The 27688-nt window shown below is 68.0% G+C and overlaps 4 protein-coding genes across 4 annotated transcripts; 3 read left to right on the forward strand and 1 right to left on the reverse strand.

The window, feature by feature from the left end:
* The first annotated feature begins 169 nt into the window (after positions 1-169).
* Positions 170-3498, forward strand: RPS19 (ribosomal protein S19). The gene is made up of 6 exons (XM_082501422.1): positions 170-216; positions 311-381; positions 692-792; positions 884-1067; positions 3266-3320; positions 3445-3498. The coding sequence occupies exons 2-6, from the start codon at positions 311-313 to the stop codon at positions 3469-3471; spliced, it is 438 nt and encodes a 145-aa protein (XP_082357548.1). The 5' UTR covers positions 170-216; the 3' UTR covers positions 3472-3498.
* Positions 3499-7450: 3952 nt separating this feature from the next.
* On the forward strand, positions 7451-21350 carry CADM4 (cell adhesion molecule 4; the record flags this gene model as incomplete). Its single annotated transcript, XM_082501424.1, has 9 exons — positions 7451-7526; positions 10961-11107; positions 12577-12729; positions 15150-15284; positions 16532-16696; positions 17722-17812; positions 17908-18080; positions 20460-20588; positions 21244-21350. 9 exons carry the CDS (start codon positions 7451-7453, stop codon positions 21348-21350), a joined length of 1176 nt encoding a protein of 391 aa, XP_082357550.1.
* A 1274-nt stretch (positions 21351-22624) lies between these two features.
* Positions 22625-24334, forward strand: LOC309685694 (zinc finger protein 576-like). Its single transcript, XM_082501425.1, has 3 exons — positions 22625-22697; positions 23101-23242; positions 23886-24334. The coding sequence occupies exons 2-3, from the start codon at positions 23110-23112 to the stop codon at positions 24251-24253; spliced, it is 501 nt and encodes a 166-aa protein (XP_082357551.1). The 5' UTR covers positions 22625-22697; positions 23101-23109; the 3' UTR covers positions 24254-24334.
* Positions 24335-24809: 475 nt separating this feature from the next.
* Positions 24810-26993, reverse strand: LOC309685692 (uncharacterized protein). The gene is made up of 3 exons (XM_082501423.1): positions 26745-26993; positions 25970-26080; positions 24810-25894 (listed from the first exon to the last, which is right to left on the reverse strand). The coding sequence occupies exons 1-3, from the start codon at positions 26875-26877 to the stop codon at positions 25329-25331; spliced, it is 810 nt and encodes a 269-aa protein (XP_082357549.1). The 5' UTR covers positions 26878-26993; the 3' UTR covers positions 24810-25328.
* Positions 26994-27688: the final 695 nt, after the last annotated feature.

The raw sequence follows: 27688 nt of genomic DNA on the forward strand, positions 1-27688 counted from the left end.
CCCCCCGCCTTTTCCGGCGGTGGGCGGGGCCTCGCGGCTAGGGGGTGTGAGGAAACGCCACTCCGCTTTTCCTCTGCCCGCCCATTGGCCGGCACGTAACCTCGCCGCCGTGGATTGGCTGCCGGCTTCTCGCGAGAGTTGCGGCCCTGCGGCTTCCCCCGGGCGGCCCCGCGCTCCGCCTCTTCCGGTGGCGGCGTGTGAGGAGGCAGCAGCGAGGTCGGTGCCGCCGCTCCGGGGCTCGGGGTTGGGGGGGCGGTGGAGGTGATACCGGGCCCCGTGGGGGGCTTAAACGGCTGTTCTGTCCCGGTAGATGCCCGGTGTGACGGTGAAGGACGTGAACCAGCAGGAGTTCGTGCGGGCGCTGGCCGCCTTCCTCAAGAAGTGAGGGGAGGGACAACCCGAGGGGGGACACCGGGAGGGTGCCCGCGGTACCGGGCGGGGGTTAGCGGGACACCGGGGAGGCTGTCGGGGACGCGGGGGGAGGCTCCGGGGGCCGCTATGGTATTGGAGGGGGTTACCGGGACCCCGGGGGGTGGCGGCTGTTGGTAGCGCGCCCGCGTTACCGGAGGGGTCGCTGAGGTTACTGGGAGAGTCCCTGTAGTACCGGGGACAGCGGAGGGTTTACCGGGAGGGTGGCCGGGTTCCCCGGCAGGGGGTTCCCGCTCCCCCGGGGCTGACCGGCGCGGCGCAGGTCGGGGAAGCTGAAGGTGCCCGAGTGGGCGGACACGGTGAAGTTGGCGAAGCACAAAGAGTTGGCGCCCTACGACGAGAACTGGTTCTACACGCGGGCGGGTGAGCAGCGGCGCCGGGGAGGGGAGGGGAGGGGAGGGGGGACCCGGCGCTGGGCCCGGCGCTCATCCCGCTTCCCCCCCCCTCCGCGCAGCCTCCACCGCCCGACACCTGTACCTGCGGGGCGGCGCCGGGGTGGGCTCCATGGCCACGGTGTACGGCGGGCGGCAGCGCCGCGGGGTCCGGCCCAGTCACTTCAGCCGCGGCTCCGGCAGTGTGGCGCGCCGCGTCCTGCAGGCGCTGGAGGGGCTCAAGATGGTGGAGAAGGACCAGGACGGGTGAGCGCGGGCGTTTTAGACGTTCGAGGCCCTTTTCCCCCCCCCCGGTTCGAGGCCCTTTTCCGCCCCCCCCCGGTTCGAGGCCCTTTTCCGCCCCCCCCCGGTTCGAGGCCCCTTTCCCCCCCCCGGTTCGAGGCCCCTTTCCCCCCCCCGGTTCGAGGCCCTTTTCCCCCCCCCGGTTCGAGGCCCCTTTCCCCCCCCCGGTTCGAGGCCCCTTTCCCCCCCCCGGTTCGAGGCCCCTTTCCCCCCCCCGGTTCGAGGCCCCTTTCCCCCCCCGGTTCGAGGCCCTTTTCCCCCCCCCGGTTCGAGGCCCTTTTCCCCCCCCCGGTTCGAGCCCCTTTCCCCCCCCCCCCCGGTTCGAGCCCCTTTCCCCCCCCCCCCGGTTCGAGCCCCTTTTCCGCCCCCCCCGGTTCGAGGCCCTTTTCCCCCCCCGGTTCGAGCCCCCTTTCCCCCCCCCCGGTTCGAGCCCCTTTCCCCCCCCCCGGTTCGAGCCCCTTTTCCCCCCCCCGGTTCGAGCCCCTTTTCCCCCCCCCGGTTCGAGCCCCTTTTCCCCCCCCCGGTTCGAGCCCCTTTTCCCCCCCCCGGTTCGAGCCCCTTTTCCCCCCCCGGTTCGAGCCCCTTTTCCCCCCCCCGGTTCGAGCCCCTTTTCCCCCCCCCGGTTCGAGCCCCTTTTCCCCCCCCCGGTTCGAGCCCCTTTTCCCCCCCCCGGTTCGAGCCCCTTTTCCCCCCCCCGGTTCGAGCCCCTTTTCCCCCCCCCGGTTCGAGCCCCTTTTCCCCCCCCCGGTTCGAGCCCCTTTTCCCCCCCCCGGTTCGAGCCCCTTTTCCCCCCCCGGTTCGAGCCCCTTTTCCCCCCCCGGTTCGAGCCCCTTTTCCCCCCCCGGTTCGAGCCCCTTTTCCCCCCCCGGTTCTGCCCGTTTTCTCTCAGGTTTTGCCCCTTTTCCCCCAGTCCTGCCCGTTATCCCTCACTTTCTCCCCCTTTTTACCTCAGTTCTGCCCCTTTTTCATCACCATCGCCTCTTCTCCATCGTTCCCCCCCTTTTTGCTCCGGTTTTCCCTCACTGTTGCCCGTTTTCCCTCAGTTTCTGCCCCCTTCTGTGCCGCTTTTCCCTCAGTTTTGCCCCTTTTTTCCTCAGCGTTACCCATTTCCCTCTCAGTTTACGCTCTTTTGTCACATCGCTGTTACTCATTTTATCTCCTTTCCCCTTTTCCCTCTCAGCTTTCCCCATTGTAAATTACCGCCGTCTGTTTTGTACCATTTCTCCCCATTTTTTCCTCGTTTTCCCTCAGCTTCTGCCCCTTTTCTCCTGTTCTCTGTCGTTTCCTCCTCCTTTTTCGCTCCCGTTTTCCCGCAGTTTTCCCATTTTCCCTCAGTGTCGCCCGTTTTCACTGAGGTTGTGCTCCTTTTTCCTCACTGTTGTCCGTTTTCCCTCACTTTCTGCCCCTTTTTACTCCAGTTTTCCCTCAGCTTTGCCCATTTTTCCTCGGCGTTGCCCGTTTTCGCTCAGTTTCTGATCTTTTCCACCTGTTACCCATTTTACCCCGTTTCTACCCTTTTTTCCTGTTTTCCCTATTGTAAATTAATGGTGTCTGATCTGTATAATTTCTCCCCGTTTTCTCCTCATTTTCTCTTGGCTTCTGCCCCTTTTCCCCCCTCAGTTTTGCCCATTTTTCCTGTGCTTCTGCCCGTTTTCCCCCAGTTTTGCCCATTTCCTCTCAGTTTCTGCCCCCTTTTTCCTCAGTTTTCCTCAGTTTTCTCACCGCTGCCCATTTTCGCTGGTTTCTGCCCCCTTTTTGCTCCGGTTTTCCCTCAGTGTTTCCCACTTTCCCTCAGTTTCAGCCCCTTTCTCGTTTCCTTCATTTGTGCCCTTTTTTTCCTCATTTTCCCTCAGTTTCTGCTCCTTTTTTCCTCACTTTTGCCCGGGTTTCCTCACCGGTGCCCCTTCCCCCCCCCCCCCCCCTCATCTCTGCCCGTTTCGCCTCAGTTTCACCAGTTTTTTTGTTTGTTTTTTTTTTTTTCTCCTTTACTTCCTCCCCTTTTCATTCGCTTTTGCCCCTTATCCCTCTTTTTGGCCCTTTCTCCCCCTGTTTCTGCCCGACATTTCCCCTTTTCTAAATCCCCAATTTCTCCCTTTATTTAAAAGCTAAAAATACCCCGTTATCCCTCTATTTTTTAAAAAAAAAAAACTGATTCTTTGCAGCGGGCGCAAGCTGACTCCGCAGGGACAGCGGGACCTGGACCGCATCGCCGGGCAGGTGCGTTTTGGGGCCATTTACCGTCTTTTTTTTTTTTTTTTCCTTCTATTTTTGGGTGTTTGTGGGTGATTTAAGGTGGTTTTTACCATTCTGAGTGGTTTTTCACCCCATTCTCCGCCCCCAGGTCGCCGCCGCCAGCAAGAAGCACTGAGGAGCCGCAATAAATGACCCTCCCCGAGGCGCTGCTGTGGTGTTTGTGCCCCAAAATGGGGGGAAACGGCCCCAAAATACCAGTGGGGGGCCCAAAATGGGGGGGGGGGGGATCGCCAAATGGAGGGAAAGTGCCCCAAAATGAATGGAGGGGGGGATGCCAAAATGGTGGCAAAAGGCTCCAAAATAGGGAGGGCAGAATCCCAAAATCATGAGAATTTGCCTTAAAATATGGGGGGGGGGCAGTGCAAAATGGGGGTAAAGTGCCCCCAAATGGGGGGGGGGGGACGGACGGGACACGATGACTACATTGGGGGGGGCAGTGGGGGAATCACAAAATGACAAAAAAGTGCCTCAAAACATATTGGGGGAGTCCCAAAACAACAGAAAGTTGGCCCAAAATACCGGGGGAGGGGCGTTGTCCTAAAATTGTGAGGAATCTCCTAAAAATATTAGCAGGGGGATCCCAAAATGGTGGAAAGAGCCCCCAAAATGGGGTGGGATAATCCCCAAATGGTGATAAATTGCCCGAAAATATTACCGGGGATCCCAAAATGGGGTTAAAGTGCCCCGAAAGAGTGGGGAGAATAAGGGGGTCCCAAAACGGTGAGAAATTGCCCTGAAAGTATTAGTGGGGGTGTCCCGAAAAGGTGGGAAATGCCTCAAAAGTGGAGGGGAGCCCCAAATATTTGGGTGGTTTCAAGGCGATGGGGGGTTGAGGCACCGTAAAAATAGAGAGTTATAGTCAATGTGGTTTTTTTTTTTTTTCCCCAAAAATGGTGCATTATCACAGACCCCCAGTCCCAACTGGGGCGAAAAAAACCCCAAACAGCCCAATTTTCCCTGTGGGGATCTCACCGACCTCCAAACCCCACAGTGTTTCGTGGGGAAAACCACAACTTTTGTCTAAAAATGCACATTTTTAGCTGCAGGGAGAAGGGTTTGGGGGGAGGGGGCACTCAGCCCTGGGCAAAACGGGGTGAAAACGGGGCAGTTTGGGCTCGAGCCCTTCCTGGAGCAGTCGGCGTCGCTGAAGTGAAATTTAGCCAAATTCATCTTTTTTTTTTTTTTTTTTTTCCCCACAAATCGGCATAAAAGGGTGCAGGAAGGCAAAAGGGGCGGTTTTTAAGGGGTTTCAGGGTGGAAAAGGGCCTTTTCTGCCGCTGGCGAGGGGCTGTGAGGATTTTGGGGCAGTTATCTGAATCTATGTGGGGGTTTCCTCCAGCTTGGGGCAAAAATTTTGAGGGATTTTGGATTTTGAGGGGGTGAAACGCTCAAAAATGGTGAATTGCTGCAATCGGCAGCCGCTCACCCCTCAAAGCTGCTGGCGAGGGGAAGCTCTTCCCCTCCCCCCTTCCCCCCCTCCCCTAAATTTTCCCTCACAAAATTTTAACTTATACCTCACAAAATTTAACTTTTTACCTCAGAAAAATGAAGGGGTTTCCCTCAGGAGAGTCTGTCGCGTCCCCGCGGGCGGCCGAAGTGTCCCTCGGGGGCGGAGCGCGCATGCGCGGGGGGGCGTGGCGGCCGCTGATTGGCTGAGCCGCCGGGAGGGGGCGTGGCGGCGCCAAGGGCGGGAAAGGCGCTGCGGGTGTGTGAGCGGCCGCCGCCATTTTCTCCGCGTCCCCTCAGGCGGCGGCGGCGGCTCCTGCTGCTCCCATGAGCGGTGAGTTCCCGCGCCCTGCCGCCCCCTGATCGCCCCCAAGCCCGCTGCGATCCGCCATTCTGCCTTCGGCACCTCCCTTCGGGTGGCTGAGCCTCGCCCCGAGCAGTCTCTCCCTGAGGGGTGTGGTGGGTGGGGGCTGCCGGCCCCGCTGTGGAGCGAGTGGGGGTCCCAAAGATCGGCTCCTGCTCTCCCCCTCCTTCCCGCACACCCCGTTTCCCTTCCACGGCCCTGCGGTGCCTTCACTTGCCTCCCCAAAGGCGGCACCGCCACCGCCCAGGCTCCCGGCTGCGGCAGGACCGGTTCTCCCGCTCCCAACCCGGTGGGAGAAGCCGCCTGCGCCCTCAGGAGCCCTTCGGAGGTGCGGGTGTGAGGGAACAGGCCCCCGCCTAATTACCCCCGTGCTAATTACTCAGCACACCACGGGGCTTCCCTTGCCTCTCACCTTGCTAAAGCTCCGGTTTGGCCCTGTGTATCCCCGTTTTGGGCCCACTTAACACCATTGCGGGCATGTTTAGCCCCACATTGCCCCTCTTTAGCCACATTTTGGGGCCGTTTAGCTGAGTTTTGACCCGGTTCAGCCCTAATTTGGGTCCGTTCAGCCTCAGGCTGAGCCAGTTCAGCCCCGTTTTGCCCCATTTGGGGCCTGTTCAGCCCCATTTGGAGCTGTTTCAGGCCCGTTTTCACCCTTTTTTGTCACCCTTTCACCCTGTTTGGGCCCTATTTGGCCCATTATTGGCCGTGTCAGGCCCCATTTTGGGCCGGTTTCACCCTGTTTTGGGCCTGTTTAGCCCCATATCTGTTCGTTTTGCCCTGGTTTGGGCCCGTTTAGCCCTGTATTGTTTCATTGAATCTTGTTTTGAGCCCATCTGCCCCCGCTTTGTGCCTGTTTCGCCGTGTTTTGGGCCTGTTTTGGCCCCGTTTCACCCCCTTTTTGGGGCTCTGCCACACCACAGCCCTCTTTGTTGTTTTTTTTTTTTTTTTTTTTTTGAGCCAAAAAGGGTTGGTTTTGGAGCCGCTGGGCCGGGACGTGCCCCGCGTCCCGAGCGGCTTCGCGGGGGTCCGGCGGCGGGAGGCCGAAACGGGGACAAACGGCCCCAAAAAGGCGCCCGGCGGCGCAGAATGGCCGCCCTGTTCGGCGCTGAGTGCCGGCTTTGTTCGGCGCTGCCGGGAGAGGGGGGGAGGTGGGGGGTGGGGGCTGCCATAGAAACTGCCCCCCGCGCCGCGCCGCCGCCGGGGGACGGATTGGGGTGACGCCCGCGGGTCCTGGGGCGTCCCCACGTGTCACCCGGGGGTGGCACCGTCCCACCCTGGGGGTCCTGGGCTCCATTCGGGGTCCCCAATGTCACCCTGGGGGACCCCCAGTTCAGGTTTGGCGGTCCCTGATGTCACCCTGAGGTCCCCGATGTCACTCGGGGGTGCCCCAGTTCCCCACTGGGGTCTCCAGTGTCACCCTGGGGTGCCCCCAATTCAGGTTTGGGGGTTCTCAATGTCACCCTGAGGTCTCCAATATCACCCCGGGGTCCCTAATCCCACCCTGGGGTGCCCCAGTTCCCTCTTGGGGGTCCCCAAAGTCACCCTGAGGTCCCCCATTCCCCCTTGGGGTCCCCAATATCACTCTGGAGTGCCCCAATCCAGGTTTGGGGGTCTCTGATGTCACCCTGAGGTCCCCAATGTCACCTGGGGGTGCCCCAATTCCCCCCTGGGGTCCCCAATGTCACCCTGGGGTGCCCTGATTCAGGCTTGGGGGTCCCCAGTGTCAACCTGAGGTCCCCAGTGTCACTCTGGGGTGCCCCAATTCAGGCTTGGGGGTCCCCCAGTTCAGGTTGGGGGGTCCCTGATGTCACCCTGAGGTCCCCTATTCAGGCTCAGGGGTCCCCAATGTCACCCTGGGGTGTCCCAATTCCCCCCTGGGGTCCCCGATGTCACCCTGGAGTGCCCCAATTCAGGTTTGGGGGTCCCCAGTTCTCCCTTGGGGTCCCCCAGTTTGGGTTTGGGGGTGCCCGATGTCACCCTGAGGTCCCCAATTCCCCCCTGGGGCCCCCAGTTCCCCCTTGGGGGTCCCCAATGTCACCCTGGGGGTCCCCCATCCCACCCCAGGACTGGGGGTGACATGGGGGGGTACCCCTTTGCCCCCCCCTCCCCCCCCCTTCCCAGCCCGGGCCTGTAAACACCAACACCCCCCCCACACCCCCCCTTCATCCCAGGGCTCCTCCTCCTCCTCCTCCCCCATTGGCCCAGCCTCTCGCATCTCATTAGCATACATTATCCGCAGGCCTCGGCAGGTGGGGAGCGGCAGAGGGACGCGCCAGCCGCCATGCAGCCCCCCCCGCGCCCCCCCCTGCGCCCCGCGCTGCTGCCGGGCCTCATCCTGCTCTGGGCCGCCGGACACGGTAGGACACCCCCCAAAAAAATACCCCGTCCCCTCCCCGCCGAAATTGCCCCCATCCCCCCTTAAATCACCCCCCCCCCCCCTCCCCAAATTGTCCCCATCCCTCTTGTCCCCGCACCGGGCTGACACCAGCCCCCCCCAGCCCCCCCTGCGACATTTTAAAGCCGCCTCCCCCCCCCCAAAAAACGCCGTCAGCCTCTGCCGCAGCCCCCCCCCCCTCCTGCCGCTGCGCTCCCCCCGCTGTCCCCTCCCCGTGTCCCCCTCCCTGTCCCCTCCCCGTCTCCCTGTCCCCTCCCCGTCTCCCTGTCCCCACGGTTTGACCCCCCCCCGGGGGGACGCTGCGGATGCGGGGGGGGGGCATTTCGCTGTGTCCCCCCCACTCTGTCCCCATCGGTCCCCTCAGGGTGGCTTTGTCCTGTGTGTGTCCCCTCCACCGTGGCCTGGGGACACACTGGGGGGGGAGCGATGACTCGGGGGGGGCTTCTTCCCACCGCGTCACCCCACCGGTGTCACTGTCTGTCCACGGGGGGCGGGGGGGTGACCCTGTGCCCTCGGGTGTCACTGTCACCCCCCTGAGCATCCCCATGTCCCCAAACCTACCGGGGGGGTGACCCTGTGCCTTCGGGTGTCACTGTCACCCCCTCTCTGAGCATCCCGGTGTCCCCAAAGCTGATGGGGTTGTGACACTGCCCTCAGGTGTCACTGTCCCCACGTCCTGGCACGCCGATGTCCCCTCACCCTCATGGACGGGTGTCCCCACATCCTCATGAGCCGGTGACACCCAGACCCTCATGGCCGATTGTCCCTCACCCTCGTGGCCGAGTGTCCCCTCACCCTCATGCTCCTGTGACACCCATACCCCCACGTCAGTGTCCCCTCACCCTCGTGGCCGGGTGACTGTCACCCTCATGGACCAGTGACACCCGTATCCTCGTGGCCGGGTGTCTCTCACCCTCGTGCCACTGTCCCCACGTCCCTGTGGCCGGCTGTCCCCATGTCCTCGTGCGCTGGTGACACCTGTACCCTTGTGGCCGGGTGTCCCTCACCCTCGTGCCGCCGTCCGCACACCCCCACGGACGGTTGTCCCTCACCCTCGTGTGACAGTGACACCGGTACCCTCCCGCCATCGTCCCCTCACCCCGCCGTCACTGTCCCCGCGCCCTCGTGCCAGCGCGGCTCACCGAAGTGGCCGGGTGTCCCCACGTCCCCGTGCGACGGTGACACCCTCACCCTCGCTGCCAGCTCTCTGTCACCCCCGTGTCATCGTCCCCCCACGTCCTCGTGTCCCCGCGGTCCCCGCCGAGGTGCCAGGCGGCGCCGGCCTGTCCCCGCGCGGGTGGCACAGAAAAGGGCCATTGTCACCCCCCCCTCCTGTCCCCCCTCCCCTCCCCCACCCAGCACCCACTCGGGGGCACTCGGGCGTCGGGGGGGGAACAAAGTGTCCCTTGTCACCGTGTCACCTCCGTGGGCAGCACCCGAATGCCCGGGTGTCCCCCAGACCCCCCTCCAGCCCTGGGGACAGGGGTGACCTTGGCGCGGTGACGACCTTGGCGGTGACAGTGACGCCGCGGTCGCCGTAGTGACCCTGGGGGGGGGGGGGAAGAGATGGGGGGGGGAGAGAGAAATTGTGCTGACACAGCGAAAATGTGATGCCACCCCCCCCCACCCCCCCTCGGTGACAGCTCCGGCATCGTCACGGCAACCGCAGGTGACGCCGAGGACCCTAACGAGGGGACAGTAACGAGGGGGGGGGACACCCAGGCGCCCATGACACTGTCGCTGTCCCCACTGCTCCTGCCGTCACCCGGGCGCGTGTCCCCAAGTGCCACCAACGCTGTCCCACAAGTGTCACCGGTGTCGGGGTCCCCCGTGACGGTGGCACCGGTGTTGGTGGCACCGGTGAGAGTGTCCCCAGTGTCCCCAGCACCCCGGTGTTGGGGCCCCCAGTGGTGGTGTCCCCAGTGGTGGTGTCCCTGGTGTCGGTGTCCCCAACAGCCTCGGTGTCACTGTCCCTGGTGTTCGTGTCCCCAATAACGGTGTCCCCAATGGCTCTGGCACCCCAGTGACAGTGTCCCCGGTGTCCCCAACATCCCGGTGTGGGTGTCCCCAGTGACAGTGTCCCTGGTGTCAGCGTCCCCAGTGATGGTGTCCCCGGTGTCACTGTCCCTGGTGTTTGTGTCCCCAATAACGGTGTCCCCAAAGGCCCCGGCACCCCAGTGTTGATGTCCCTGGTGTCAGTGTCCCCAGTGATGGTGTCCCCATTATCCCCAGCAGCCCAATGATGGTGTCCCCAGTGTCCCCAGTGCTCTCGTGTGAGTGTCCCCAGTGTCCCCAGTAACGGTGTCCCCAGTAACGGTGTCCCCAGTGCACTTGTGTGGGTGTCCCCGGTGTCGGTGTCCCCAATAGTGGCGTCCCCATTGGCCCTGGCACCCTGGTGTAGGTGTCCCCAGTGTCCCCAGTGCCCCTGTGTGGGTGTCCCCAGTGCCAGCGTCCCCAGTAACAGTGTCCCCAGTGTCAGTGTCCCCAGTAACTGTCCCCCCGGTGTCCTCAGCACCCTCTGGTGTGGGTGTCCCCTGTGTCCCCAGTGTCCCCAACGCTCTGGTGTGGGTGTCCCCAGTGCCAGTGTCCCCAGTAACGGTGTCCCCAGTGTCCCCAATGCTCTGGTGTGGGTGTCCCCAGTGCCAGTGTCCCCAGTAACGGTGTCCCCGGTGTCCCCAGTGCCCCGGGGTGGCTGTCCCCAGTGCCAGCGTCCCCAGTGCCGGTGTCCCCAGTGTTAGTGTCCCCAGTAACTGTCCCCCCAGTGTCCCCAGTACCCTGGTGTGGGTGTCCCCTGTGTCCCCAGTGTCCCCAACGCTCTGGTGTGGGTGTCCCCAGTGCCAGTGTCCCCAGTAACGGTGTCCCCAGTGTCCCCAGTGCCCCGGGGTGGCTGTCCCCAGTGCCAGCGTCCCCAGTAATGGTGTCCCCAGTGTTAGTGTCCCCAGTAACTGTCCCCCCAGTGTCCCCAGCACCCTGGTGTGGGTGTCCCCTGTGTCCCCAGTGTCCCCAGCGCTCTGGTGTGGGTGTCCCTGGTGCCAGTGTCCCCAGTAGCGGTGTCCCCAGTGGCCCCAGCGCTCTGGTGTGGGTGTCCCCAGTGCCAGTGTCCCCCAGTAACGGTGTCCCCGGTGTCCCCAGTGCCCCGGGGTGGCTGTCCCCAGTGCCAGCGTCCCCAGTAATGGTGTCCCCAGTAACTGTCCCCCCAGTGTCCCCAGCACCCTGGTGTGGGTGTCCCCTGTGTCCCCAGTGTCCCCAACGCTCTGGTGTGGGTGTCCCCAGTGCCAGCGTCCCCAGTAACGGTGTCCCCAGTGGCCCTGGCACCCTGGTACAGGTTTCCCCGGTGTCCCCAGCGCCCCGGGGTGGCTGTCCCCCCCTGGCCGACGCTGTCCCCGCTGTCCCCAGGGCGGGCGCAGGAGGTGCAGGCGGAGAACGTGACGGTGCTGGAGGGTGGCACGGCCGAGATCACCTGTCACCTGCACCAGTACGACGGCTCCATCGTCGTCATCCAGAACCCCGCCCGGCAGACCCTCTTCTTCAACGGCACCCGCGGTGAGGGCACGGGGACGCGGGGGGACGCGGGGGGACGCGGGGGGACACGGGGGGACACGGGGACAGGGGACACATCCAGCGCCCCCCCCCCGGTGCACCCTCTTCTTCAGTGGCACCGGCAGCGAGGACACGGGGACATGAGGGGACGTGGGGTGGCTCTAAGGAGGTTTTGGGGTGCCCTTAGAGGCCCTCTGGTGGCCCTGTGGTGGCCGTGGGGCTCCAGGGTGGCTTCTGGGTGGCCATGGGGAACTTGGGGTGGCCATAGAGCTCCAGGGTGGCCATGGAGACCTTGGGATGGCCATGGAGCTCCAGGGTGGCACCTTGGTGGCTTCTGGGTGGCCATGGGGACCTTGGGGTGGCTGTAGGGCTCCAGGGTGGCCCTGTGGTGACCGTGGGGCTCCAGAGTGGCTGTAGGGTGGCCATGGGGCTCTATGGTGGTCCTCTGGTGGCCATAGGGTCCTCAGGGTGGTCACGGGGGCCCTATGGTGGCCTTAATGTGGCCATGAGTCTCCAGGGTAGCCCTGTGGTGGCCACGGGGACTTTGGGGTGGCCTTAGGGGCCCTGTGGTGGCCTTCTAGTGGCCACAGAGCTCCAGGGTGGCCTCATGGTGGCTGTGGGGTCCTTGGGGTGGCCGTGGGGCTCCAGGGTGGCACCTTGGTGGCCGTGGGGTGGCCATGGGGTCCCGTGGTGGCCATGGGGTCCCGTGGTGGCCTTGGGGTGGCTGTGGGGGTGTTGGTGTGGCTCCAGGGTGGCCCTGTGGGGACCGTGGGGTGGCCTTGGGGGCCTCAGGGGGGCTGTAGGGTGGCCCTATGGTAGCCGTGGGGTCTTTGGCTTAGCTGTGGGGTCCCATGGTGGCCCTATGGTGGCCTCTAGGTGGCCATGGGGTGGCCACGGAGGCCTTAGAGTGGCCATGGGGTGGCCCTGTGGTGGCCTCAGGGTGGCCGTGGGGTCCTGTGGTGGCCGTGGGGTGGCCATGGGGACCTCAGGATGGCCATGGGGGACCTTGAGGTGGCTATGGGGACCTCGGGGTGGCCATGGAGCAGCTGTGGGGACCTTGAGGTGGCCTTAGGGTGGCCATGGGGACCTTGGGGTGGCCATAGGGACCTTGGGGTAGCCGTGGGGGACCTTGAGGTGGCCATGGGGACCTCGGGGTGGCCATAGGGACCTCGGGGTAGCCATGGGGGACCTTAAGGTGGCCATAGGGTGGCCGTGAGGCCTCGGGGTGGCAGCAGGGTGGCTGTGGGACTGCAGGGTGGCCCGATGGTGGCCATGGGGACCTTGGGGTGACCATTAAGTGGCCGTGGGGGCCCCGTGGGGGCCATTAAGTGGCTGTGGGTGACAGCGGTGGCCCCGTCGCTGTGCCGAAGGACGAACAGTTCCAGCTGTGGGACGCCGTGGGGTGGCAGCGGGTGGCAGCGGGTGGCAGTGGGGTCCCGCGGTGGGTGACGGGGGTGTCCCCGTGTCCCCAGCGCTGAAGGACGAGCGGTTCCAGCTGGTGGAGTTCAGCCGCCGCCGCCTGCGCCTGCGCCTGTCCCGCGCCCGCCTGGAGGACGAGGGCGGCTACTTCTGCCAACTCTACGCCGATGACACCCACCACCAGATCGCCACCCTCACCGTCCTCGGTAGGGACACTTGGGGACACCCGGACACGGGGCCGTGGGGGGCGCGGTGGCAGCTCTTGCGTCTGCCGCCCTCCAGACACCCAAACCCGCATCATCCTCGTCCTTGGGGACACCTGGGGACACGTTAGGGGTGGGGGGGGACACCTGGGGGATGTGGGGACACTTGGGGACACGCAGAGACACGGGGCCGTGGGGGGCGCGGTGGCAGCTCTTGCGTCTGCCGCCCTCCAGACACCCAAACCCACATCATCCTCGTCCTTGGGGACACCTGGGGACACGTTAGGGGTGGGGGGACACCTGGGGGATGTGGGGACACTTGGGGACACGCAGAGACACGGGGCCGTGGGGGGCGCGGTGGCAGCTCTTGCGTCTGCCGCCCTCCAGACACCCAAACCCACATCATCCTCGTCCTTGGGGACACCTGGGGACACGTTAGGGGTGGGGGGACACCTGGGGGATGTGGGGACACTTGGGGACACGCAGAGACACGGGGCCGTGGGGGGCGCGGTGGCAGCTCTTGCGTCTGCCGCCCTCCAGACACCCAAACCCGCATCATCCTCGTCCTTGGGGACACCTGGGGACACGTTAGGGATGGGGGGGGACACCTGGGGACACGTTAGGGATGGGGGGACACCTGGGGGATGTGGGGACACTTGGGGACACAGAGAGACACGGGGCCGTGGGGGGCGCGGTGGCAGCTCTTGCGTCTGCCGCCCTCCAGACACCCAAACCCGCATCATCCTCGTCCCTGGGGACACCTGGGGCCATGTGGGGGACACTTGGGGACACCTGAAGACAGGGTAGGGACATGTGGGGACACTGCAGTGACCTCACAGGATGTGGGGACACCCGGACACGGGGCCGTGGGGGGCGCGGTGGCAGCTCTTGCGTCTGCCGCCCTCCAGACACCCAAAACCGGATCATCCTCATCCCTGGGGACACATTAGGGGATGGGTGGGGACACTTGGGGGGACATTAGTGATGGGTGGGGACACCTGGGGACACTTGGAGGGATGTGGGGACACGCAGAGACACGGGGCCGTGGGGGACGCGGTGGCAGCTCTTGCGTCTGCCACCCTCAAGACACCCAAAACCGGATCACCGTCGTGACACTTGGGGACACGTTAGGGATGGGTGGGGACACTTGGGGACGTGTGGGGGACACCGGGGGACACGGGGGAGATGTGGAGACGTGTCCCCATGGCCCTCACCCTGTGTCCCTTGTCCCCCCGTGTCCCTCCCCATGTCCTCCTCCCCCCATCCTTCACCCCGTCCCCATCTCTTGTCCCCTCGTCCCGTGTCCCCATCCCCTGTCCCACCCCGTGTCCTCGTCCCCGTGTCCCCGTCGCCTCTCCCCTCTCCTCCGTGTCCCGTCCCCTGTCCCTCCTCCTCCGTGTCCCCTTGTCCTTTCTCTTCCATGTCCCTTTGTCCCCGTCCCTTCTCCTCCATGTCCTCTGTCCCTTCTCCATGTCCCCGTCCCTTCTCCTCCATGTCCCCTGTCCCTTCTCGTCCATCTCTCCTGTCCCTTGTCCCTTCTCCTGGGTCCCCTTGTCTCTTGACCCCTGTCCCCTGTCCTCCATGTCCCCGTCCCTTCTCCATGTCCCTGTCCCTTCTCCTCCATGTCCTCTGTCCCTTCTCCATGTCCCCGTCCCTTCTCCTCTGTGTCCCCATCCCTTCTCCTCCATGTCCCCTGTCCCTTCTCGTCCATCTCTCCTGTCCCTTGTCCCTTCTCCTGGGACCCCTGTCCCCTGTCCTCCATGTCCCCGTCCCTTCTTCTCCATGTCCCCTGTCCCTTCTCGTCCATCTCTCCTGTCCCTTGACCCCTGTCCCCTGTCCTCCATGTCCCCGTCCCTTCTCCATGTCCCTGTCCCTTCTCCTCTGTGTCCCCGTCCCTTCTCCATGTCCCCATCCCTTCTTCTCCATGTCCCCGTCCCTTCTTCTCCATGTCCCCGTCCCTTCTCCATGTCCCCTGTCCCTTCTCGTCCATCTCTCCTGTCCCTTGACCCCTGTCCCCTGTCCTCCATGTCCTCTGTCCCTTCTCCATGTCCCCGTCCCTTCTTCTCCATGTCCCCGTCCCTTCTCCATGTCCCCTGTCCCTTCTCGTCCATCTCTCCTGTCCCTTGACCCCTGTCCCCTGTCCTCCATGTCCCCGTCCCTTCTCCATGTCCCCGTCCCTTCTCCTCCATGTCCCCTGTCCCTTCTCGTCCATCTCTCCTGTCCCTTGTCCCTTCTCCTGGGACCCCTGTCCCTTCTCCTCCGTGTCCCCGTCCCTTCTCCTCCATGTCCCCGTCCCTTCTCCCCGTCCCCCTGTGTCCCCTCACCCTTCATCCTCCTCCCCATGTCCTTGTCCCCCATCCCTGTGTCCCCCATCCCTGTGTCCCCCCGTCCCCGTGTCCCCCGTCCGTCCCCGTCGGCGGCAGTGCCCCCCGAGAACCCGGTGGTGGAGGCGGTGGAGGCGGCGGTGGAGGGGGCGGAGGTGGAGCTGAGCTGTGTGGTGCCGCGGGCGCGACCCCCGGCCACCCTGCGCTGGTACCGCGGCCACCGCCAGCTCCAAGGTGACCACCGCGGGGACGGGGACACCCTGCGGCCGTGGGGACACCCTGCGGCCGTGGGGACGCGGGGGGGACTTTGGTGGGGTTGGGCACGCGATGGGGTTGGGGACGTGGCAACGTGGTGGGGTTGTGGGGACCCCAGTGGGGTTGGGGACATGGGGGGGACATGGGGGGGTTGGGGACATGGGGGGGACGTGGGGACCCCGGTGGGGTTGGGGACATGGGGGGGATGGGGACACCTTGGGGACATGGGGACCCCGGTGGGGTTGGGGACATGGGGGGGATGGGGACATGGGGGGGACATGGGGACCCCGGTGGGGATGGGGACATGGGAGGGATGGGGACACCTTGGGGACATGGGGACCCCGGTGGGGTTGGGGACATGGGGGGGATGGGGACATGGTGGGGACCTCGGTGGGGTTGGGGACACGGGGACCCTGCTGGGACAGTCCCTGGTGCCATCCCGCTGTCCCCCATGTCCCTGTGTCCACGTCCTCCCCGTGTCCCCACGTGTCCCTGTGTCTGTGTCCCTGTGTCCCCCCATGTCCCCCCGTGTCACCCCGGTGTCCCCCCCGTCCCCCCATGTTCCCCCATGTCCCCCCGTGTCCCCCCATGTGTCCCCATGTGTCCCCCGTGTCGTCATGTCCCCCTGTGTCCCCCCATGTCCCCCTGTGTCCCCGTGTCCCCCCTGTGTCCCCATGTACCCCCGGTGTCCCTGTGTCCCCCCTGTCCCCCGGTGTCCCCCGTGTCGCCATGTCCCCCCGTGTCCCCCCGTGTCCCCCCATGTGTCCCCATGTGTCCCCCGTGTCGTCATGTCCCCCTGTGTCCCCCCATGTCCCCCTGTGTCCCCGTGTCCCCCCATGTCCCCCCTGTGTCCCCCGGTGTCCCTGTGTCCCCATGTGTCCCCATGTCCCCCCCGTGTCCCTGTGTCCCCCCATGTCCCCCCATGTCCCCCCATGTCCCCCCGTCCCCCTGTGTCCCCCCATGTCCCCCCATCCCCCCTGTGTCCCCCGGTGTCCCTGTGTCCCCATGTGTCCCCATGTCCCCCCGTGTCCCTGTGTCCCCCCCGTGTCCCCCCGTGTCCCCCCCCGTCCCCCCATGTCCCCCCCGTCCCCCCGTGTCCCCCCGTCCCCCCATGTCCCCCCCGTCCCCCCATGTCCCCCCCGTCCCCCCGTGTCCCCCCGTCCCCCCATGTCCCCCCCGTCCCCCCGTGTCCCCCCGTCCCCCCATGTCCCCCCGTCCCCCCGCAGGCTCCAGCAGCCGGGAGCAGCGGGGGAAGGTGTTCCGGCAGCGCAACCTCCTGCGGCTGCGGGTGGAGCGGAGGGACCACGGGGCCATCGTCACCTGTGAGGCCACACACCCCGCGCTGGAGCGCGGCCAGCGCCGCCAGACCCAGTACATGCTGGACGTCCAGTGTGAGCGGGGACTGGGGGCGCTGGGGGGCGCTGGGGGGCACTGGGGGGCACTGGGACACAGGGGGGGGGACAAGGGGGGACACTGGGGGGGGGGGGGGCAGGGACATGGAGAGGGGACACTGGGGGAGACGTGGGGACGTGGGGGGGACACTGAGATGTGGAGGGGAGAGGGGACATCGGGGGGGGAGAGGGGACATTGGGGGGAAGAGGGGACATTGGGGGGGGCACTGGGACATGAAGGGGAGAGGGGACATCGGGGGGAGAGGGGACATTGGGGAGAGGGGACACTGGGGGGGAGAGGGGACGTCAGGGGGGAGAGGGGACATTGGGGAGAGGGGACATCGGGGGGGGGAGAGGGGACATTGGGGGGGGAGAGGGGACATCGGGGGGGGGAGAGGGGACATTGGGGGGGGCACTGGGACATGAAGGGGAGAGGGGACATCGGGGGGAGAGGGGACACTGGAGGGGAGAGGGGACATTGGGGGGAGAGGGGACATTGGGGGGGAGAGGGGACATCAGAGGGGAAAGGGGACACTGGAGGGGAGAGGGGACATCGGGGGGGGGAGAGGGGACATCAGAGGGGAGAGGGGACATCGGGGGGGAGAGGGGACATCAGAGGGGAGAGGGGACACTGGGGGGGAGAGGGGACATCGGGGGGGGGAGAGGGGACATCGGGGGGGAGAGGGGACATTGGGGGGGGGCACTGGGACATGAAGGGGAGAGGGGACATCGGTGGGGAGAGGGGACATTGGGGGGGGAGAGGGGACATCAGAGGGGAGAGGGGACATTGGGGGGGGAGAGGGGACATTGGGGGGGAGAGGGGACATTGGGGGGGAGAGGGGACACCGGGGGATAGGAGAGGTGACACCAGGACGGTGGGGGACACCCCACTTGGGGGTCGCCCCATCCCACTGGGGGTCGCGCCACACGGCCGGAGGGGCGTCACGCGTCGCAGCGGGGTGTCGCGCCTCACCGGGGGGGTGTCACGCGCCAGCGGGGGGGTGACGCGGCGGCTGTCCCCCCAGACGCCCCCACGGCGCGCATCCACCCCTCGCAGAGCGTCCTGCGGGAGGGCGACACGCTGGTGCTCACCTGCGCCGTCAACGGCAACCCCCTGTGAGTGCCCCCCCGGCCCCGGGGCCGCCGCGCGGGCGGGGGACGGCCGTCCCCCCCTCACGCCTGTCCCCCCGTGTCCCCCCGCGTCCCCTCAGCCCCACGGAGATCTCCTGGAGCCGCGGGAACGAGTCGCTGCCGCCGCGGGCGGTGGCGCAGGGGGAGGTGCTGACGCTGCCGGCGCTCGGCCCTCAGGACAACGGCACCTACAGCTGCCAGGCCGGCAACCCCCACGGCCGCGCCGCCGACCACTACGTCCTCGTCGTCTACGGTGAGCGCCCCACCGCTGCCCCATAGCGCCCCACTGCTGCCCCATAGCGCCCCACTGCCGCCCCATAGCGCCCCACGGCCGCCCCATGGCCACACGTCACCCCTGCCCACCTCCGCCCCCCAGTCCTCTACAGCAAAGGGTGGGCTCCGCAATGTCCCTCCAGCACCCTTCTGCCCCACAGCCGCCCCATAGCGCCCCATGGCTGACCCATAGCGCCCCACCACCGCCCCATAGCGCCCCACCGCCGCCCCGCGGCCACACGTCGCCCCTGCCCACCTCCGCCCCCCAGTCCTCTACAGCAAAGGGTGGGCTCCGCGATGTCCCTCCAGCACCCTTCTGCCCCACTGCTGCCCTATAGCGCCCCACTGCTGCCCCATAGCGCCCCACTGCTGCCCCATAGCGCCCCACCGCTGCCCCATAGCGCCCCACCACCGCCCCATAGCGCCCCACCGCCGCCCCATAGCGCCCCATGGCTGCCCCATAGCGCCCCACCGCCGCCCCATAGCGCCCCACCACCGCCCCATAGCACCCCACTGCTGCCCCATAGCGCCCCACCGCTGCCCCATAGTGCCCCACCGCTGCCCCATAGCGCCCCACTGCTGCCCCATAGCGCCCCACCACCGCCCCATAGCACCCCACTGCTGCCCCATAGCGCCCCACCGCCGCCCCATAGCGCCCCACTGCTGCCCCATAGCGCCCCATGGCTGCCCCATAGCGCCCCACTGCTGCCCCATAGCACCCCACTGCTGCCCCATAGCGCCCCACTGCCGCCCCATAGCGCCCCACCGCCGCCCCATAGCGCCCCACTGCTGCCCCATAGCGCCCCACTGCCGCCCCATAGCGCCCCACCGCCGCCCCATGGCGCCCCACTGCTGCCCCATAGCGCCCCACGGCCGCCCCATAGCGCCCCACCGCCGCCCCATAGCACCCCACCGCTGCCCCATAGCGCCCCACCGCCGCCCCATAGCGCCCCACGGCTGCCCCACGGCCACACGTCGCCCCTGCCCACCTCCGCCCCCCAGTCCTCTACGGCAAAGGGTGGGCTCCGCGATGTCCCTCCAGCACCCTTCTGCCCCACGGCTGCCCCATAGCGCCCCACTGCTGCCCCATAGTGCCCCATGGCTGCCCCATAGCGCCCCACCGCCGCCCCATAGCGCCCCACTGCTGCCCCATAGCGCCCCACCGCTGCCCCATAGCGCCCCACCGCTGTCCCATAGCGCCCCACTGCTGCCCCATAGCGCCCCACCGCCGCCCCATAGCGCCCCATGGCTGCCCCATAGCGCCCCACCGCTGCCCCATAGCGCCCCACCGCTGCCCCATAGCGCCCCACCGCCGCCCCATAGCGCCCCACCACCGTCCCATAGCGCCCCACTGCTGCCCCATAGCGCCCCACCGCCGCCCCATAGCGCCCCACCGCCGCCCCATAGCTGCCCCATAGCTGCCCCATAGCGCCCCACGGCCGCCCCATAGCGCCCCACTGCTGCCCCATAGCGCCCCACTGCTGCCCCATAGCGCCCCATGGCTGACCCATAGCGCCCCACCGCTGCCCCATAGCGCCCCACCGCCGCCCCACAGCGCCCCACCGCCGTCCCATAGCGCCCCACTGCTGCCCCATAGCTGCCCCACTGCTGCCCCATAGCACCCCACCGCTGCCCCATAGCGCCCCACCGCCGCCCCATAGCGCCCCACTGCTGCCCCATAGCGCCCCACTGCCGCCCCACGGCCACACGTCGCCCCTGCCCACCTCCGCCCCCCAGTCCTCTACGGCAAAGGGTGGGCTCCGCGATGTCCCTCCAGCACCCTTCTGCCCCACGGCTGCCCCATAGCTGCTCCGTATCCCCCCTGCCCCACAACCCCCCCTGCCCCATGGCGGCCCCACACACCCCCTTACCCCACAGCCACCCCCCCCACACCCCTGCCCCACAGCTGCCCCACACCTTCCTTCCTATGGCTGCCCCACACCCCCCTCACTGCCCCCAACCCCCCTGCCCCATGCCTGCCCCACACACCCTCTGCCCCACACATCCCCACAGCTGCCCCACACCCTCCTTCCTATGGCTGCCCCACACCCCCCTCACTGCCCCCAACCCCCCCGCCCCATGGCTGCCCCACACACCCCCAGCCCCCCACACACCCCCCGCCCCATGGCTGCCCCACACACCCCCAGTCCCCCCGCCCCATGGCTGCCCCACACACCCCCCGCCCCATGGCTGCCCCACACCCCCTCTGCCCCACACATCCCCACTGCTGCCCCACACCCTCCCGCTGCCCCACACACCCCCCACCCCGCGGCCACCCCACACACCCCCTGCCCCACACACCCCCCTTGCTGCCCCACACCCCCCCGTCCGCCCCCCCGTCTGACGCGCTGTGGGTCAGACCCGGGGGCGGTGGTGGCGGCGCGGGGGGCGGTGCCCTACGCCATCGTGGGGGGGGTACTGGCGCTGCTGGTGTTCCTGCTCATCTGCCTGCTGGGAACCATGGTCTGGTGCTCCATCCGCCAGAAAGGTGGGCGGGGCCTCCGGGAGGGGGCGGGGCCTCCGGGAGGGGGCGGGGCCGCGGGGGAGGGGGAGCCTATGAGGGAGCCTTGCGGGGGTGGAGGGGGGGCGTGGTCTGGTGGGGAGGGGGCGGGGCTTGGCGGAAGGGGTGGTGGTGTGGGCTGGAAGGGGGCGGGGCCGTGCAGCAAGGGGGCGGGGCTGGCTCTAAAGGGGTGGTGGTTATGGGGGTGGGGCTTGTTTTAAGGGGGTGGGGTCGCGTCGAAGGGGCGGGGCTGGTTCTAGAGGGGGTAGGTGAGGGGGCGTGGCCACGCGGGGGAGGCGGGGTTTGTTCTAGGGGGCGGGGTCATGTGGAAGGGGCAGGGCTGGGTCTAAGAAGGTGGTGTAGGGGCGGGGCTTGATGTAGGGGGCGGGGTCGTGTGGAAGGGGTGGGGCGGGGCCTGAAGGGGGTGGATGAAGGGGGCGGGGCCGCGCGGTGAGGGGGCGGGGCTCGGTCTAAGGGCCACCAGCCGGGCTGTGCTGGGGGGCGTGGTTACGCGGGGGGGGCGTGGCCGGGAGCATGCGGCAGCGCTGGGAGGTGGCACAGGGAAGGGGTGGGGGGGTGGGGCGTGGCGCGGGGGGGCGTGTCCGGAGCGGGCGTGGCGGCGGGCGCTGACGCGGCGGCGCAGGGTCGTACCTGACGCACGAGGCGAGCGGGCTGGAGGAGCACGGGGAGGCGCGGGAGGCCTTCCTGGGGGGAGAGGCCGCGAAGCGCAAGGAGGAGTTCTTCATCTGAGGGCGGGGGGGGCGGGGGGGCGACGGGGGGATGGGGGGGGACATGGGGACATGGGGGGGTAGAGGGGGACGGGGGGACAGGGGGACATGAGGGGGACGGGGGGACAGGGGGATGGGGGGGACAGGGGGACAAGGTTGGGGACAGGACATGGGGACAGGGGGGACTTGGGGGGACATGGGGATGGGGGTCGGGGGGGGACGGGGGGGGACGGGGAGAGGGGGACAGGGGGACAGGGGGGACAGGGGGACATGGGGGGACAGGACAGGGGGACACGGGGTTTGGGGGGGACATGGGGGTAAGGGACAGGGGGACATGAGGGGATATGGGGGGACGGGACATGGGGCCATGGGGGGGACAGGGGGGACATGGGGGGACATGGGGACATGGGGGGTCTGGGGGACATGGGGACAACATTGGGGACAGGACAGGGGGACGGGGGGGCCATGGGGGGGCCATGGGGACACGGGGGTGGGGGGGGGGTCAAGGGGACTGTTGGGGACACGGGGGGACATTTGGGACAGGGGGGGGCGGGGCAAGGAGGGGACAGGATGGGGGAGGGGCTGCAGGGAGTGGGATAAGCCCCGCCCCTTTTCCCCACCAGCCCCTCCCTTTCCCTGCAAGCCCCGCCCCCGGGGGGGGAGGGGGGGCCCGGAGGCGATGGGGTCCCCCCAAAGCTCAAAGCCATGAGGGGGGGAGGGGAGGGGGAGGGGCGAGTCCGTCCGGCCCCGCCCAGAATGGGGGAGGGGCGATGATGAATAATGTACGAGGGGGGCGTGGCCCGGGGCGGCCTCACCCCTCCCCCCACCGCGGGTGTGTCTGTAAATACGTCACTTTTAAACCGCCTTTGATACGCAATAAACCCCCGATTCGTACTGGGGGGACTGGGGTGTACTGGGAGGGGATGGGGAGGGACTGGGAGGGACTGGAATATACTGGGGGGGGACGGACTGGGATATACTGGGAGGGATTGGAATATATTGGGAGGAACTGGGAGGGAAAGGGGGGGCACTGGGAGGGACTGGGGAGGAACTGGGACATACTGGGGGTCACTGGTGGTCACTGGTCCATAGCGGTGTTCCCGCGCTGCGCCGCCACGGGGCGCCGCTGCCCTCAGGCCCCGCCCCTCCCCGCCCGCCATTGGCCGGGAGGTGACATCACCCCGCGCGGCCCCGCCCCTTGCGGGAGACGGCGCTGCGCATGCGCGGGGTGGCCCGGCTCCGCCGCGGCGGCCGCTGCGCATGCGCCATGGCTGTGCCCCGTCAACCGGAACCGGAAGCTCGTGGGGGTCAGCGGAAGCCGGAAGTGGACGCCGGGGCGGGGGGGCGCGGAGAGCGGCCGCGAGAGCGAGTGAGGGCGGCGGCGGCGGAGGGGGCGGGGCTACGGCGGGGGGAGGGGCGGGGGGATCCCTGGGGAGGGGCTGTGGGGGTTACTGGGAGCACTGGGGGGGCTCTGGGGGGAACTGGGGGCACTGCGGGTTTACTGGGAGTACTGGGGGATTACTGGGAGCACTGGGGGGCTACTGGGGGTCCTGGGAGGTTACTGGGAGCACTGGGGAGTTACTGGGAGCACTGGAGGGGCTACTGTGGGCACTGGGATGTTACTGGGAGCACTGGGGGGCGCTGGGGGGTTACTGGGGGCACTGGGGATTTACTGGGAGCACTGGGGAGTTATTGGGAGCACTGGAGGGGCTCTGGGGGCCACTGGGGGGGTTACTGGGGGCACTGGGGGTCACTGGGAGCCCCTCCCCCAGCCCCCCGGGATGTCGCAGCCGCCCCCGGAGCCGCCCCCGCCCCCCCCCGCGCCCCGCCCCCCCCCGCCGGAGGAGGAGGAGGAGGAGGAAGAGGAGGGGGGGGGAGGGGCCCCCCCCGAGCCCCGCCCCAAGAGCGCCCTCTGTGAGTGGGGGAGGGGCACCGCGGGGGGAGGGGGTCTCTATGGGGCACTGCGGGTCCCTGTGGGGCACTGGGGGCGGTCTGTGGGTCCCAGTGGGGTCTCTGAGGGTCTCTGTGGGGCACTGTGGGATGTCTGTGGGTCGGTGTGGGGTGTCTGTGGGTCGGTGTGGGGTCTCTGTGGGTCCCGGTGGGGTCTCTGTGGGACCCTGTGGGTCCCTATGGGGTGTCTGTGGGTCCCGGTGGGGTATCTATGGGGCACTGTAGGTCCCTGTATGGTGTCTGTGGGCCCCATGGGGTGTCTGTGGGTCTCTCTGGGGAATTTGTGGGGCACTGTGGGGTCTCTGTGGGTTCCTGTGGGGTGTCTGTGGGGTGTCTGTGGCTCCCTATGGGGTGTCTGTGGGCCCCTGTGGGATCTCTGTGGGGTGTCTGTGGGTCTCTTTGGGTCCCTGTGGGGTGTCTGTGGGTCCCTGTGGGGTCCCTGTGGGTCTCTGTGGGTCGCTATGGGGGGTCTGTGGGGCATCTGTTGGTCGCTATGGGGTGACTTCGGGACACCGTGTGCCCCTCTGTCTCCGTGTGGGGCGGTGCCGTGTCGGGGGAAGGGCGGGCGGGGCCGGGGCGTGGCCGGGGCGTGACGCGTGGGGCGCAGACCGCCCGGGCTCCACCCGCTGCCGCCGCTGCCTCATCACCTTCCCCGACGCCGCCTTCGCCGCGCGCCACGCCAAGCGCCAGCACCCGCAGGACTTCGCCGCCGCCGCCCTCCGCGGAGCCCTCTTCGTCTGCTTCGTCTGCGCCCGCCCCTTCGCCTCCTCCCCCGCCCTCCTGCGCCACCAGCGCGCCCACGCCGCGCCCCGCGCCCCGCCCCGCGCCCCGCCCCGCCGCCGCCCCGCCCCGCCCGCCGACGCCCCGCCCCGCCCCCCGCCCCCCAACTACACCTGCACCGAGTGCGGCCGCCCCTTCGCCCGCGAGGGAGCGCTGCACCGCCATTACATCCGCCACGCCCGCGGCGAGCTCTGAGGGGCGGGGCCGGGGGGCGGGGCCGGGGGGGGTGGGGTCGGCCCCGCCCCAGGTGGAGGGAAGGGGCTGTGGGGAGGGGGGGGAGGGGAGGAGAGGGAGGCGGGGTTTGGAGAGGGGGGTGTGGCCTGTCGGGGTGTGGCTCGTGGAGGGGGCGGGGTTTGGAGGGAGGGGGCGGGGCGCGGCGGGAAGCGGCCAATAAAAAAAGGAGAGGCGGCAGCTGATTGGTCGGTGTGGTGGCGTGGGGCGGGGCTGAGGGAGGGCGATGGTGCGGTGACATCACGGCCCCGGTGGGGTGACAGCACTTGGCCCCGCCCCCCCCGTGACATCACCCTCCTGTCACATGACATCACTGACCTCCGCCCATGACATCATTCACACACCCCCCGGGAAATCCCAATTGCATCACCCCTCACCTGTGATGTCACAGCCCCCACCCAACGGCATTCTCCTCATTCATGACATCACTCCCGATGATGTCATCGCCCCACCCATCAGTGCTGCCCAAGTGATGTCACACACACTCTCCGCACAAGGACATCCTACTGGATGATGTCACTCCCCACCTGACATCACCCGATTGATGACATCACGCCCAACTGATGATGTCACACCCCCCCACCCCATCCGTAAGACAAAGGGGCGGAGTTAAGGGCATTTATAACGTCGTTCCCCGGCCATGACATCACCCCCATTGATGACATCACACCCCCATGGATGACATCACCCCCCATTCATGACACCCCTCCAATTGATGACGCCACTCCGCTTGATGACATCACGCCCATTGATGACATCACTCCCATCAGTGACATTACCCCCCGCTCACGACATCACCCCCCGCCGATGACATCACACCCCCCACACTGATGACATCACCCCACCCATCGATGACATCACACCCCCCAGGCACGACGTCACCCCCTCCGATGACACCGTTTTATTCCTCCTCCACACCCGGGGGGGGGATGGGGGGGGGGGGGATGGGCGCATCCCGCAAGTAGTGGGGGAGGGGCCGGGCGGGGGTGCCCCTCCCCCCTCCCCCGCCCCTCCCCCCCCCGCCGCCCCTCCCCCGCGCTCAGAGCTCGCCGCGGGCGTGCAGCATGTAGTGCTCGTGCAGATCCGCCACGAGGCCGAAGGCTCCGGCGCACTCGGTGCAGCGGTAGGGGGGCGGGGGAGGGGCGGCCCGCCGCGGCGGGGGCGGGGCGGGGGCGGGGGGAGGGGGAGGGGGGCTGCGCCGCCGCTGGCGCCGCCCGTGTTCGCAGCGATGGGCCCCCAACGCCGCCGGCGCCCCGAAACCCAACCCGCACTCGGCGCAGATGTAGTGGAAGGGGGAGGAAGGGGGCGGGGGGCGGGGCGGGGGGGGAGGGGCGCCCCGCCCGCCCCCCCCCGCCCCTCCCCCCCCCGGGGGTCCCTGGGGTCTCTTCCGCCCCACGTGATAACTGCGGTGGACCTTCAGCGCCCGCGAAGTGCCGAAACCCCGTCCGCACTCGGGGCACTCGTGCCATTCCGCCGCCCCGCCCCCGCCCCGCCGCCCCGCCCCCGCCCCGCCCCCTTCGCCCCCGCCCCCTCCTCCGTCGCCCGGTAACGGCCGCGGCTCTTCCCCCGACGAGGACGAAATCGGGCGGTCGCGGGTCCGGGAACCTGTTGGGGGGGGGGGGAGGGGTGAGGGTGGGGTGGGGGGAGGGGCAGGGGAGGGGGGCGGGGGAGGGGCGGTACCTGCGCAGCCGTTGGCGGGGGGGGTGGGGGGACCGCTGCCCCCCGACGACACCGATGTGGCCTCAGACGACTCCGACTCCTCCTCCTCCTCCTCCGGCAGCGCCGAAATGCCTGGGGGGGGGGGGGGAGGGGACAGCCCTATAGCGCCCCACGGGACCCCTATAGCGCCCATAGGTCCCCATAGCGCCAATGGGACCCATAGGACCCCCTTAGCACCCACAGGACCCTATAGCACCCCATGGCACCCCTATAGCACCCTGTAGGACTCCAGAGCACCCCCCACCCCCTATAGCACCTGTGGGTCCTCATTGAGCCCCACAGCGCCCTATAGCCCCGTGGCAGCCCCTATAGCGCCCCATAGCGCCCACGGGACCCCATAGCACCTGTAGGACTCCATTGCAATGTATGGCACCTGTGGGACACCCATAGCACCCACGGGGCCCTATAGCACCCCATGGCACCCCTATAGCCCCCCACAGCCCCCCACGGCCTCCATAGCCCCCCCATAGCCCCCCATAGCTCACTATAGCCCCCTCATAGCCTCTGTAGCCCCCCATAGCTCCCCCATAGCCCCCCCATAGCCCCCATAGCTCCCCTATAGCCCCCCCATAGCCCCCCCATAGCCCCCTATAGCCCCTATAGCCCCCCCATAGCCCCCCATAGCCCCTATAGCCCTTATAGCCCCCATAGCTCCCCCATAACCCCCCCATAGCCCCCCCACAGCCCCTATAGCCCCCCACAGCCCCCCACAGCCCCCCCGGCCCCCCCAGCTCACCGGTGGAGGCCCTCTCCTCCTCCTCCTCCTCCTCCTCCTCTTCTTCCTCCTCCTCCTCTTCCTCCTCCTCCTCCTCGAAGGCGCCGTCCTCACTCCCGCCCGACTCCCCCGGCCGGCGCCCGTCCGCCATCATGGCCGCCCTGCGCCGCCAGCGCCCACCATGCACTGCGGCCACGCCCACCGGGCCCCAGGCCCCGCCCACCGCCCCATAGGCCCCTCCCACTAAGCCCCAGTGACCTGCTGGGCCCCTCCCACCCATCACAAGTCCCTCCCACAATGCCACAGGCCGCTCCCACACCTTAAGCCCCTCCCACCAAGCCACAGAGCCCTCCCACAATGCCCAAGGCTCCGCCCACCACCCCGAGCCCCGCCCACACAGTAGGCCCCTCCCAATAAACCCTAAGCTCCTCCCACCAGTCCCCATCCACCTCCCACTGCCCCAGGCCCCTCCCACCATGCCATAGCCCCCGCCCACCCTCCAAGCCCCTCCCACCCCAGCCCAGGCCCCTCCCACCAAGCCCCAACCCCCTCCCACCAGCCCCCAGGCCCCTCCCATGCCCCAGGCCCCTCCCACCCCGCACTAGGCCCCTCCCACCATGCCCTAGGCCCCTCCCACACCCCAGGCCCCTCCCGCCAAGCCCCGCCCTCCATCCCACAATGCCCCGCGGCCTCCCCAAGGCCGGGCCCCCCGGAGGGGGGGGGGGGGGGGGCGGAAGATGATAACGGGGGGGGGAGTGACCGCTTCCCACAATGCCCCGCGGCCGCGCGGATGGAGGATGGGCCGGCGGGGGGGGGGGGGTACGACGGTGGGGGATGGGGGTTACCGGGTCCTCCCCGTCCCACAATGCCCCGCGGCGCCGTCCCCGCTCACCGCCGCGGTGCCGCTCCCGTCCGCCGCCGCCGCCGCCGTTCTGCGCATGCGCCGCGCCCGGGCTGAGGTGAAG

Source organism: Vanellus vanellus (assembly GCF_965231255.1).
Source record: "Vanellus vanellus genome assembly, contig: HAP1_SCAFFOLD_1821, whole genome shotgun sequence".
Lineage (NCBI taxonomy): Eukaryota > Metazoa > Chordata > Aves > Charadriiformes > Charadriidae > Vanellus > Vanellus vanellus.

Excerpts from the sequence above, each read along its gene's own strand:
- RPS19 (XM_082501422.1), top strand. The coding sequence starts at position 311 with ATGCCCGGTGTGACGGTGAAGGACGTGAACCAGCAGGAGTTCGTGCGG. Across the intron at positions 382-691 it reads CTGGCCGCCTTCCTCAAGAA|GTCGGGGAAGCTGAAGGTGC; the intron begins GTGAGGGGAGGG and ends GGCGCGGCGCAG. Across the intron at positions 1,068-3,265 it reads GTGGAGAAGGACCAGGACGG|CGGGCGCAAGCTGACTCCGC; the intron begins GTGAGCGCGGGC and ends GATTCTTTGCAG.
- LOC309685694 (XM_082501425.1), top strand. The coding sequence starts at position 23,110 with ATGTCGCAGCCGCCCCCGGAGCCGCCCCCGCCCCCCCCCGCGCCCCGC. Across the intron at positions 23,243-23,885 it reads CCGCCCCAAGAGCGCCCTCT|ACCGCCCGGGCTCCACCCGC; the intron begins GTGAGTGGGGGA and ends CGTGGGGCGCAG.
- LOC309685692 (XM_082501423.1), bottom strand. The coding sequence starts at position 26,877 with ATGATGGCGGACGGGCGCCGGCCGGGGGAGTCGGGCGGGAGTGAGGAC. Across the intron at positions 26,081-26,744 it reads GGAGGAGAGGGCCTCCACCG|GCATTTCGGCGCTGCCGGAG; the intron begins GTGAGCTGGGGG and ends CCCCCCCCCCAG. Across the intron at positions 25,895-25,969 it reads CCCCGCCAACGGCTGCGCAG|GTTCCCGGACCCGCGACCGC; the intron begins GTACCGCCCCTC and ends CCCCCCCAACAG.